The following is a 13,037-nucleotide window of genomic DNA, read 5'->3' as shown; positions in this document are numbered from 1 at the left end:
GATAGGGCCAGGAAGGAGGGCATCATTTCAAAATTACCAGAAGTAAAAGCAAATAAAGAAACACTGAGATAGAGGGAATATGAGCACAAAGATGTAGTTTACAACTCTGATGTTAAACAGTATTGTAAACACACAATGTAGGTGGTGTTTAAATATCAAATTGGGTTTTAAAATAGGACACATCTTTACAGCATCAAATGTTTTCCTCACACATACAAGACCATGTGTACCTGCTTTCAGGATTTCACAAACAGACCTGAACTCATATTTAGTCAAAACAGTTGCCAAGTATAAGCTGTAAAGGCAGAAGCAAAACATGAGAACACTTTCTTTTCAAAAGAAAAGAATTTAAAGTTAAAACTAAACCGAGGCTGGAGTTCTGGGCAAAAAGGCAAAGTAATTATACATGTGGTAAAAGCAAGAAAAATTAAATTACTGCAGGGCAGATCTGACATCTGTGCTAGCAGGGGTGCTACAGCTCGTTAGTTATAGGCATTTCACACCAAGTGCTACAGAAGATAATTTAAGCAGTGATGACACCAGCTCCTTCCCATCTCTTGCCCTAGTGACATTCTTTTTTCCATTACAGGGGTTACTTCTTCCAAGAGTGACCTCTTAGACATTTTACATGTTAATGGTTCAGCAACCAAACTCTACTTACACAAGCTTTTTTAAATAAAACCCCACAGTTTTAATATTAAAACACATTTATATTTTATGGTATCTTAAAACAGCAGCTACATGCAAAGTTCTAACAAGTGAATTAAATTTTAAATCCCTGATGAATTTTAATATTGTGTCCTTTTAAAATATAAATAATTTAGCGTTTTCACTAGCTAAAACCTAAATATTTTTCCATTTATACTGTAATTAAAAAAACTATTAATTTGTCTCTAGCACTGTACAGCTTTGATTTCTTAAGAATCACTCGTCTTCCAAATTAGAAAGAATTGTCCAAAAAGTCATTCAGAAAACTATTTCTGATGGTGTATGGGAGGCTACCCTGCATTCATTTTGCAATTCCAGATGCTAAGTTATTTAAAGAAATAAGTCTACGTACATGTATGTATGAGTTAACATGCAGTCCCTAAAGTTGACCTGAGGCCACAGCTGGGAGATGAATTGCACGAGGCACATGCTCTATCAGAAACCTAGCTGGTACTAGAACATGTCTAAATTACTCCTGTATGGCCCAAAATGTAAAATGAAAAACAAACGACGATCATTTTTCCCCTCAGTTAGATGATTTTTTTATGTGGGCATTGCTGCCACCACATGGCCAAACGCTGAACTACGCCTACCCGTCCTCTGCACCTTGCAGACGCTGACTAACCTGCTCGGCACACTACCCCTTCTACAAGTCCTCCCATTCCAGCTTTCTACTCCAGCGTCTCACAAAGCCCCATCCTTGCCACTGATTTCCCAAATTACTTCCGCCTAAATGAAGATTGGAAGGAACTTAAAGCATTCAGGTCTTACTGACAGTCTCTTCCAAGTATAGGCCACCAGCTGTAGGAACAATTCAGTGTTGTAGAATTTTGCCAAACCGACATTCCCAAAGAGAACAGAAAATCTTACAAGTCCCAGTCCAGGTAACTGAAGCCTAACTGATGTGCCAACAAAGGCTGAAACAGTGCCTTTCCTGAAGTGCCCCCCTCGAAACATCCTCCCAGAAAGCCTGCTTTTAGAAAGCTGGACTCAGCACACTACTCTGTCACCTGCAGAGGCTCAGCAATCACCAAGCTAGTTCCTCATACTGAAGAGACATGGCGAGTTAAATCACCACAGAAAGGGAGTTCCATAATTTCGCACACACAACAAGCAGGAGTCTACATTCATTCCTCTTTATTAGCTCTTATGAACAGTAGCTTGCTTCATACTTAAGTTTTAAAATACTTACCTGTTAAGAAGTTTGGGGTTTTTTTAGTTCTGCTGCACGTGACCTGGTAAGCTCATTTACACAAGTGCCAAAGGCAACACAGAAAGACCAGCATATGCCATAGCTGTGGGTTTAACTCCATCACCTGTGGGATAAGGCTCCACTAGTCTGAATAACTCAGCAGCACTTTTGCAGAGGTTGGACCTGACTGTCATACATTTGGGCATCACATTTGAAATAATCCAAAGAACCAGGTAGTCCTCAATAAATACCATTTATAGTATCTTCACCATTTCTCTAGGTTACCAATGAAGATATGAATTCTGCAGTTATGAACCTATATGCTCACAGATCACTTTCTATTTGCACAACCATTTCACCTGTAGCTTTCTAAAATGGAGTGGGAAAAAATCTTATCATGTATGATGACAAATACCATATATCATTTTGGCAAGGCCAGAAAAGAAGTCAAAATGCCCCAGCGCTTCCTGGAGAAAGCTAGGCTGCAGAAACCATTCATTCAACAGTCACAGTCTTTGAAGGACTGCATAAAAGAATGGCTCAGTTAACTAAAATGTAAGGCAACTGAACAGTCCCTGCTTTCTCTTGCATACCAGTCAAGAAAAAGATGTGAATACACTCACCTTTTTTGCTCTTTGTGCTATATTAGGCGTTCTAGTGAGAAGCTTTTCAATCAGGTATTCTCTATTCTGCAAAACCAACATTTCAGAAGTTAAAAATCAATACAAGGAAAGAAGAAATTTCATGTAGATTTTAAGGCAGAGCAAAATTTACTCGTAGGGTTAAACGTTTTACCTTGGCTTTCTGGAAAAATTTGCATTTTAAAAGTTCTGCTGCTGTGGGCCTGAAAGATCAATAATAAATTAGAACAGAAAACAAAGACCCCTCTCTGAATACAGTACAAGACGTTAGTTAAATGGTACGTCTCTAACACTTCTGAATTAGTACTGTATGAATGGGGAATGAATGATAATAGCTACTGAATTAATTCACACGTACTCACTTACCACACATGAAAAAACTAAGCCTCCCTACAGTAAAAATACAAAAAAAAAAAAAAAAAAAAAATCAGTCTCTAAGTTGCCAATTTTCCCCCTTTTTCTTTCAACACAAATGCATTTTACTCTCCAAACAAACAAACAAAAAAAAGAGTCGGGTATCATGTTCTTCCCCAAGTGACTCTATGAATGCAATTGAACTTTGCTCCACAGCAATAAAAGAATAATTACATTTTCCAAACAGTAGTATCAATATCTGCTACTGGCATTCTTTTACTCCATTGATGTCAGCAGGTATTCACAAGAAACTATACTGATACTATTAACATGATGTAGAAAACAAAAAGAGAGTCATCAGGAGCATCTTCCAACCAAACAGACAAATAAAATTCAAAGCAACAGTTGTAAGGTCAAAACCTAGACATTTCACTTTTACTTGCAGTTCTGTTCCAAGTCTCTTTCTTCCCATCATTGTCAAGTTTATATTTTTGATGTTTTCAACAGATAATCACAATCGCACAGCTACCGAAGTGATTCCAACAGCAGGATTTGTCTCCCCTAGCTTCAGGGATCTAAAAAGCTACTTATCTAGTCAAAGCCAGACTCTGGCACTGAAGCAGACTCTGGAGAGAAAGCGAAGCATCTCTTGGAATGAAATAAAATCCTCCAGGTTCTTTTCATCCTTTCCATTAGGAGCCCATACCACTATTCAAGACTAATTGACTCGGCTAAATTTAGGGAAGCCAAAATCTCCAAGATTCATCATTTCTAAATGAACAGAAGCAACATCTGCTATAGTTTTCCATTTGAATTAAAGCAAGAGATTGGATATAGCACAAACTAGATAAGACAGTGGAAAGCTTCAATTCGGAAAATTTCGGTCTCAAAAAAACCCCCAAATCTGAACTAGTTTACTTCTCTGAGGACACATCTGAAGAGTAAGTGAAGAAAAGAGGAGTAGTAAGTAGTGTGTATGTATGTATCGGTTCACTCCCACTAGAAATAATGAAACAACTCCTGATATCAACAAAAAGCATCCAATTTAGACACAGACAGTAGCTCCACACAGCACTTATTTTTCTTCCCCTCCAAAGCACCAAACTCTACAATAAAGGAGTTCTTAGTAGTGGTACTGTGGAGACCATCAGGCTTAGCAGTAATTCACACACAAACCTTGGATGAGCAAAAAGGGGAATGTTAAAAAAAAAAAAAAAAAAATCGGTTTCTGTGTCAAAGTTTTAAAGTTCTAGCTCAAATTAACTCTTAACTTTAAGACAAGTTTCACTGATCCAGTACCATCACATCTCATAACAGGGATATGAACAGTTCAAAGCTATAGTCTTAGTAAAGTTTTATCCAAACTAGTGTTCTCCATTCCTCTATGATTAATTATGCCAGACACTTCTCAACTGGTCTGGACATGCTTTCTGGGCCTGTTTTCCACACAGGCCGCGGCAGTGAGTTGCAGCTGAGGACTGTAAGCAGCATCCTTGGCACTGGGGAGAGAGAGAGAAACACCCACACACAGATCCCCACAAGAAAAACATCATGGTCTGAGACAACAACAGTGCAATGCCAGTCCTAGAATTTGCCACTAAGAGCAGGCACTTCTCCCACAATTGACACGACAACTATGGAGGTATCTCTGTGCAAAATTAAGTCCTGGCTTGGGAGAAACATAAAAAGTAGCGATGACCCCACAACATAAGGATTCTTACTCCTCGGTTAGAGTAACTGGCACACAGATCTAATCACCTATCTGCTGGTCTAATTGTTCAATTCAAGGAAATTCTGAGTATGAAGATATTGCACGTGTTTAAGTATCAGTGTAATAAGTTAGTGTAATTAGTTTAAACCCTAATGTTTCAACACTGATATCATAACTACAGATCAGGTAACTCAGCACTATGTATTCAAGGAGAGAAGGAAAACCATTTTAATTATTTACTTCTCATGTTTTCACACCAATTTAATCTTGCCCTGAAAATTGCTGGACACTGGAAACAAAAAGCAGCTTGCTTATACAGAACACATTTCGTTCTTCTTTGTAAGCAGCCGAACTGCAGAGCTAAGCTTAAAGCATCAGGACTTGCTAAGACCACCAATTCTAAGGGGTTTGGGAATCTGAAAACAGTACACAAATGACCCTTCAGTGAAAAAAAGAATTTGAAGGATTTCAAGAATAAAGATGTTGCCACGTAATCTTTTTTCTTAATTGTATTTGTTCTCTAGTATTGCTGCTGTCACCTTTTCAACTTGACTCCCTACAACAATATCCTGGACTTAAGCTAGCGCAGCATAAGTGAAGAGAAGTACACACCATAAAAGACCCACACAGTACTCCATCAGGATTGCTCTCTCAGAACAATCTTTTTTTCCCCCAGAAATATCAGCTCTGAAACTTTTCAAAAAAGTGAATATATTCAATACCCTTAGGAAATAATGTTAATTAGAATGTGCCTCCTTCAACTCTTCAGCAAAAGAAACCTACAAAAATGGGTCTGCATAAAAATGAATAAAGGATAAATAAATTAATCGTTCTGGGAACTTGGGACCTCAGCAGTGGTTTTGGAATAAATGTTCAATGTTTTCATCATCTTGGCTATCCCATTCACAAAACATAGCAAGAAAGAACGAATCACAAAGATACATGACATGCAATTGCCTACACATAAACATGAGGAAAACTCTAAACAAGCTTGGAGCCCCTAACTTTACAGTAAAAAATAAATATCTCTTAAGTAATTTTATCTGGAAATATCCAAGTTAAAGGAAATACTAAGTTTATGTCACAAAATGAGGAAAATCAGCATAAATTTTTTTTTTTTTTATTTTAAAGGCCAAGAGACTGATATGTTTGGTTACCAACAGTTCTATCTGATCAATCTTGTTGACTTATGCACAATATCAAGATTTATATCTTGCCTCAGATGAGAAATTAAGATGTAGAGCAAGGCCTTTTGTTTGATCAGATTTTAATTCAATAGTATATTTAAATATAAATAAATTAGGTTAACAACCCAGAAGGAAACTTAAGCGAACATTAAAAGGCAATTTCTTCTCCCCAGATGTAGATGACTGAAGGCTGCTAGTTACAAAATTCAAACCATACACTTAAAAATTATGTTTAAACACTTGAACTTTAAGTAGTCTGTATATTTAAAAAAATAATTCCACTGTACATGGCAATAATGACCTACCTTTTGGAAGGATCTTTTTGAAGGCATAATGAAATTAGTTTTCTAAAGGATTTGCCATACTTTTTCATCATCTCCTTGTCCTCTACACCTGTCTCTAAAGTGGGAGGATCATTTTGAAGCGTCAGCATTAACACCTACAGTAAACCCAAAAAAGAGGTACTGTAAGCAAAATCAATTCAAAACATGTAGAAATTAAAAGAGAATAAATATTCTACAGGATACATATATTTAGGTATCTTGAGTTGCCATTGAAAATGAAGTAGTGCTAACCACCTAGCAGCATTAATAATACAGCTAACAGCATTAAGTAATACAAAGTGTTAAGTAATACAAAGTGATTGTTACTTTCATAGGAGGGTATTTGTGATAAGGTGCTGCTCCTGTTGCTAACTCAATGGCTGTTATCCCAAAACTCCACATATCAGCCTTGAAGTCGTAACCTCGCACCTGGAACAGAACCAGAAAGGAAAAACAAGGTGGTGATGTCTCCAGTTCCAAAAATTAAAGACTGAAAATATTTATTTTGTTAACATTAGGAATACCTGCTCCATTACTTCAGGGGCCATCCAACATGGAGTACCAACAAATGTTTTCCTTACTTTGTTACGAGTAACATCACCTCCCGTTGCTAAAAATGCACTAACGCCAAAATCTGGGAAGGGGGAAAAGAAAGTCGAAATCTGTTAAACTACCAATAAAAAAGCAGAAGTTTTACACTTTAGAAATGAAGTCAATTCATAAAGGTCTACCTATAGAAACTCTCCATTGCAAAGCTTACCTTCATTTCATGACACACTCTTCTTCAAATGCTACAGAATAGATGGTAGAGTTTTATCTGGGAGATCTGCACTAGGACACCCTCAAATTTAACCTCCTAGTATGTCTTCCTGAATATGGTTACAAAGGACTCCAGTACATCTGTCACTTAAGGTTTTCAAATGTGCACTTTGAGCCAAGGTTTGAAAGGTTTGTATCTGTTGTTGTTCAAAGATAAGACACTACTTCTGTATAGCTACTAAAATTTGAATGCAATTTGAACAAGAGGGAATACTATATGTAACTTCAATACTTATGGAGATTTGACAAATCAAAGATAAATCAGCAAAGTGATCAACGATATATATTTAATAGTAGACCATGACATGAATAGTTTTTTCCAAATTCAAAATAGCAAAAAACCTTAGTGTTCTGTTAACCTGTTACTACATCAGTGACAGCTGTATGGGAGAGGTACGGGATAAATGGAAGAAAGAAGAGCAGATTACCAATGTATGGAGAAATACTGTCATTTTGAATGGACCTATATGAAGAGTATTTTAGACTGTGCTATTTACAATCCAGTTATACTGAAATCAAGTAGTTTACTATAGACCTACTTCAATTTTTATTTTCCTACTGTTTTCCTATTGTTCCCTGATTTTAAGGTTGGGGACGGGGGGGGGATCATTAACTACAGAAAATGTAGTTTTATCATTATGTTCCACTAAACAACCATTAAGCATCACAGACTCAAATTCTGGACCTCTTCTACATTGCTAAAACACACAGAAATACAGTAGAGAAGTAAGGAGGAAGCTTCAAGCAATATTCTTCAATCTTCCCTGCAGCTTGCATGATGAATAAAAAAGCATTTTTTTCTCCAAAATCCGTAAGTCATAGAATAGACAGATTTTGTTTGTATTCCTAAAAAGCATGAACAGCCTCAGAAACACCTGCTTCTAAGTTTTTAGTGCCCTAAAAATCAATGCTGGTATTAGTGACAGTTTTCTGAAGAGGAACTATTGCATATAAGGAAAAGCTGAATAGGTAGAAATCAAAAATAAATAAATAAATGCATAAATAAAGGAGAGAGATGGAAAAAATTGATATCCTTTTAGTACCAAAGATAAATAGTTTGTATTGGACAACTGTTTACAGGTCCTTTCAGGAACTGAGATACACAGCTAAAATCCTGACTTAACCTTTGCTCCCCTTCTGCTGTTTTTCCCTATTAACATAACATTAATTCTGAAAAGGATAACAAACAGCAAATACAAATGGGTGAGGGGGGACAATGAAAAAAAAAAAAAACCCACCCAACCTAGAAACTAAATAAAATCTCTTCTTGCATAAGCTTCAAAATGAAATATTGCAACACCTCACTGAGAAAGACGTGATGAGTATTTAAGTCAAGTGAACGTTTCACTATAATACTAGTCAAACACCACTGTAAGTTTACAGAGTGAAAGAATGCTTTGATAGCTACTCAATAAAAACAAGACTTTAATTTCCCATCCCAGACATAGCTTTCACAAATACAAGTTATTTAAGAAAAGACATGACCTACAGTGACAAGCTTCCTATCACGTAGGAGACAAAGTATTATTGAGAACAAGTTACATAAAGAGGAAAGGGAAATATATTATAAGGAAAGAGCTGAACAATTCAACAGTGTTAGGCACTAAAAGTCACAGCTAATACCAAAGAAAAAACAAATTTAACGAAGAGCCCTGATTTAACTGTATTAGTAAAGCATTTTGAAATTAAAGGAATCAGGGCTGCCCAAATAAGCAGAGCCTACAAATCATTTATTCCCTAACATCTTTTTCACCTCAGCCAGGGCTAGACTCCTCAAAACGCATGTTCTTTTTCTGACAAGTTTTATTGAAACTGTCAATTATTGTACGGACTAAACGCATCATACAACCCACACCTTCTACACTTCCACCAATCTCTGTGTGTGATTGCTCTTTGGTATGTGCTCCTCACCTCATCTCATCTATCTGTTCCTTTACTGGTTTCTTTGATATTTTGACCTTTGCCAGGCAATTCAGGCTTAGAAGGCTGAAACCCTGATGAAGTACCAATCATTTGTTTGCCCAAAGCACCAGATGTTACAATCCCAATAGTTTTAAGTAGAATGTTGGAGCTGAGGAACTGCAGTGACTATTTAACATTGTATTTGTGAATAAGTTGAAAGTTTCCTGTTCTGTACAGAGGAATTTTGTACTTTAAATATGTCTTCCCAATTTAAACAAAACAAAAAGATGTGTGCTTTCCTCCTTCCCACCAAAGACTGAGCAGATTCTCTGTGCAGAACCTCTGAGGTCCATAATCAGAGGTCTCTGTAGAGCTATCCCAATTCTTTGAAGAATCTGTGCTCTTCTATATCTGCACAAAATCTTTTGTCAGAGAAACACTGGGTTGAGCTTCATTTGTGAGCAGCAGTCCCTTAGAACCCAGAAATGCAAATGGACAACGGTGTCTTCAAATATTACTCCTCATACATATTAGCAGTGTGTGCTATGGATACATCTTTTCATTATAGAAGCTTGGGGTGCAGGAGAATGAGTAGTCAAAAGAACCCAAGTTCTTCTAGTGAATAAAAAGAAGCAAAATTATCAAGCATCTGTTCTCCAAAGATGAAAGGAGATTTTACTTTATCAAGGCAAAAAGATGTAAAAACGATGAATTTCAGCCTCTTTGACATTCCAAACTGGCTTTCAGTTAATGTGCAATGCTCAGCTGTCCCAAACAGAACAGTCCCACACCAACAAAGAAACAAGTTTGACACTGCTGCACTCTTCACCTGAAGATCAGTGTCGTGGTTTAGCCCCACTATAAAGAAAATTAACTCTATCTCAGCTGAAACCAGGACAATCAGAAATAACCTGGTATTGAAATAATGCATCACAGAAAGACAGATTCCACATATCTATCCAGCCACTGAACTTCCTCAGTTCCGCATGCACTGAATGCCCTAGCAGCACAATTAAAGCCTTACTCATTAAGATGCCTACAGCGAAAAGGAGGAAAAGGTCAAGAAACCAAGCCCTGGAGTTGAACTAGAGAGGGATAAATGAAGCTGTTGTTTGAATGTTATCTGATTACTAGGAGAGTAGATTTGATTATGTGTGAAAGTAATAATCTAAAGTCAACAGCTTTATTTCAGATGGCTCATGAGATTTTATCTTTCAACTTTTTAGTTATTATTATTTTTAATTAAGTTGGTTGTCTCGACATCTACTCCTTTACAATATGAGAACATCTAAAAAATACTTGAACAACACAGACCTAGAATCTCAACAGTTGCCCGAAGTGGTGTACAAAGTGAAGACAAGTGTAGGGTATAATCAAGTAAATAAATAAATATGAAGTATCTTATTAAAATTCAAGTCTGTAAAATTGAATACCTACTTAAAAAGTCTTGAACTCAAAACAGAAGACTTAAAACTGTTCCAATTAGTAAATGGTTCACCTGCCAGTCAATCTTTTTCTGTCTGGTTTCATAGACTTCAGACACTGGCATATTAAAGCCCTCAAAATACACATTTACACGGTACTTCAAAAGCATTGTTTATATAAAAAAATAAAACTTTTGGCTATAGCCATTTTTATTACTGAGGGCTACTAAATACAAAGCTTTCATCGCTGGGTCACGAGCTAGATATAAACTGTGAAAGGCCTGGGAGTACACTGGGAGAGGCGGCAGGTATCACCACCTGCTCGCTCTATTTTCCAGATATCTGATACTAACTTGAGAGATGGGATATGGGGTCTTGCTCAATACTTAAGCTCTTATGAAAACCAAATCATTTGATTCTTATGGACTACCACTCAAGAAGCATACAGATACAGTTTAGCATCTTAAATATCCTCTGAATGTATCCAACCAATACCATTGCAAGACAAATAGTAGAAATGCCAAAAATAATTCTCAGTGAGATATAGCTCATGCATCTCAGTGACTCGTTAAGTTACAGCCAAGGTCCTCATGAAGGGCAGTACATACAGATTTCTGAATCACCAAGAACTATTACAGTAATTTGCAGAAATAAATGGAATAAACTTGAACAGAAATATGAGTTGCTACCGATTGCAAGCTGCTTAAGGTATATGGGTGATTCAAAAGGAAACATTAAGAGGACATTAAAAAGTTTCCTTATATATTTGATGGGACACAAAAAAAAATTGAATAATTTCTAAATCCTGTATCATTAACCAAGAATCCTGAAATCTGAAACTGGATAACTTGCAGCTACAGCACTCCAAAAGATATAGTTAAAAGCCAACAGAAAAACTTGTATCTGTTGCCCCTAATCCAGCTGCAATTACCCTTTTCTTTTATTTAGCCATTACTCTACCACCACCATTACCTGCTATTTGTACAGAGCCATCTTCACCCAGAAGAATGTTGCCAGCCTTCAAATCTCTAGAATGTACAAATAGAGGTTACTTTTCTGTATCAAAGTACATATGTGCACATTTTATGTAAATAAATAAATAAATAAATATTGCATACTAATCAGTTTCACAAGATAGCATTTTAAAATTTGAAAGACAGAAACAGAAACTGAAGTATAAAATGTAACGGATTTACAATAAAACAGAGTGCAGAACGCAAACTTTCACAAATTCTCTCTCCTTTGTATAAAAATACCCAAATTCAGCTTTGGCATAAAACAAGCAGAATTCAGGGATACATTCTGAGAACAGAAATACTTAGGTCCAAAGTCTGTTTTACCACCTTTTATAGTCTCACAAACTGAGAGCTTTCAGAGCTTTAAAGCAAGAATTAATGCTTTCTCACATCCAACTGCACCACTAATGAAAAAGAAAAGTTGAAAAAAAGTTCTCTTTGATCTCTTCAGAGAAGAGACCCATCTGTAAGAAAGGTAAATATACTGTAGATTTCTATCCAATGAAGCTATTAAAGCAACCATAATAGCTATTAATAGCAACCATATTTTCCTATAGAGTACCATGATGAGAAGTTACTTGACACTGAATCTGTCAAAAATTCAGCGTGTGCGTAACAGTCAACTCTATCCATTTAACACACTATTCACACATAATGTTAAGAAGAAACCTTTCTGGCTGTTTTTTTTGTCTGATAGAAATGTGCATCCTACTCTTAATGCACAGGGTAAATCTTTCATACAGAATATATCATAAAGAATTTGAGCAACTCAATCTTTCCAAGATTTATTGAAAATAATTAACACATTGCTACTAAAGGGTAACATAACCTGTTCCCTTATACATAAACAGGAATGCACCGAAATGACAGAATAAGATCCCTGAACAATTTTGGAAACACCTCCAACTGGCAAATATCTCCTGATACAGTGTTCCCTGAACTACCACAGCTTTCACCTACAACATACATGGGAAAAGGAACGCACGCTGTATCCTCTTGAACAGGATTTCTGGGGTACTGCAGCTTACAAATTAGATGTTATAAAAAAGAAGTCTCAGATGTAACAAGTAGATCTCTTTCTTTTTATCTTTTTAAGGTCTTTTAAGAATAGACAAGGGGAATTCCCAAATCCGACCTCAAAGGGTCCTGTTATCCTTAAAAGCTAAAGAATTTTCCTTCCGCAACAATATCAGCTTAACAGAAGACTATGAATTAAGGTTTGTGGCAGATCTTTGGCATTCCAGACCGGAAGTCAAGATAATTGTTCTTTATTTCTCCATTTATCTCAATTTTCTCTCTGCAAAAGGAGGAAATAGTTCTTGATTTACATCAGAGTCAGTTCATTTATAAGATGAGACATAAGAAGTACACATAAAGAACAATTACTGTGCTACATCTGCACTACCTCCATTCTCAGAGTTCTGTCTGCAGAGAATCTGGTTTTGTTTAAAAGATTCCCTTATAAAATGCTAATGCTTGAAACAGACAGAGAGCCTGTTGTAGGCACCTTCCTTAAAAGGCAAATTCATCTCAGTAAAATTAATTAGAGAGGTCAGAGTACACCAACTCCAACATCCAAACAGTGGAAGCAACCTGTGGATTGCTACAACAGATATGTATAGATCACCCTGGAGGATCTGCACAATCTACACTGAGGAAGTCAGTGGAGAGAGAATATATAGAAGAGAACAATCACTAGATGCATATACACCAAGATGCAATTCCATAGTACCAACCCCAGCTTAACATGTGGTCATAAA

The 13,037-nt window shown here is 36.5% G+C and overlaps 1 protein-coding gene across 3 annotated transcripts in view; it reads right to left on the bottom strand.

Annotated features, from left to right (window-relative positions):
• STK39 (serine/threonine kinase 39) overlaps positions 1-13,037 on the bottom strand; it is a 113,177-nt gene that overhangs the window by 67,124 nt on the left and 33,016 nt on the right. For all 3 annotated transcript variants that reach the window (XM_075511961.1, XM_075511959.1, XM_075511960.1), the window contains 6 exons: positions 11,234-11,289; positions 6,641-6,750; positions 6,444-6,545; positions 6,099-6,232; positions 2,696-2,744; positions 2,524-2,589 (listed from right to left, as the gene is read on the bottom strand). In XM_075511961.1, the coding sequence (XP_075368076.1) occupies positions 2,524-2,589; positions 2,696-2,744; positions 6,099-6,232; positions 6,444-6,545; positions 6,641-6,750; positions 11,234-11,289 (517 nt within the window). The remainder of the gene's footprint in view (positions 1-2,523; positions 2,590-2,695; positions 2,745-6,098; positions 6,233-6,443; positions 6,546-6,640; positions 6,751-11,233; positions 11,290-13,037) is intronic.

Source organism: Mycteria americana, chromosome 9, assembly GCF_035582795.1.
Source record: "Mycteria americana isolate JAX WOST 10 ecotype Jacksonville Zoo and Gardens chromosome 9, USCA_MyAme_1.0, whole genome shotgun sequence".
NCBI lineage: Eukaryota > Metazoa > Chordata > Aves > Ciconiiformes > Ciconiidae > Mycteria > Mycteria americana.
Note: the sequence above shows the minus strand (reverse complement) of the source record. Positions and strands in the feature narration are given on the sequence as shown.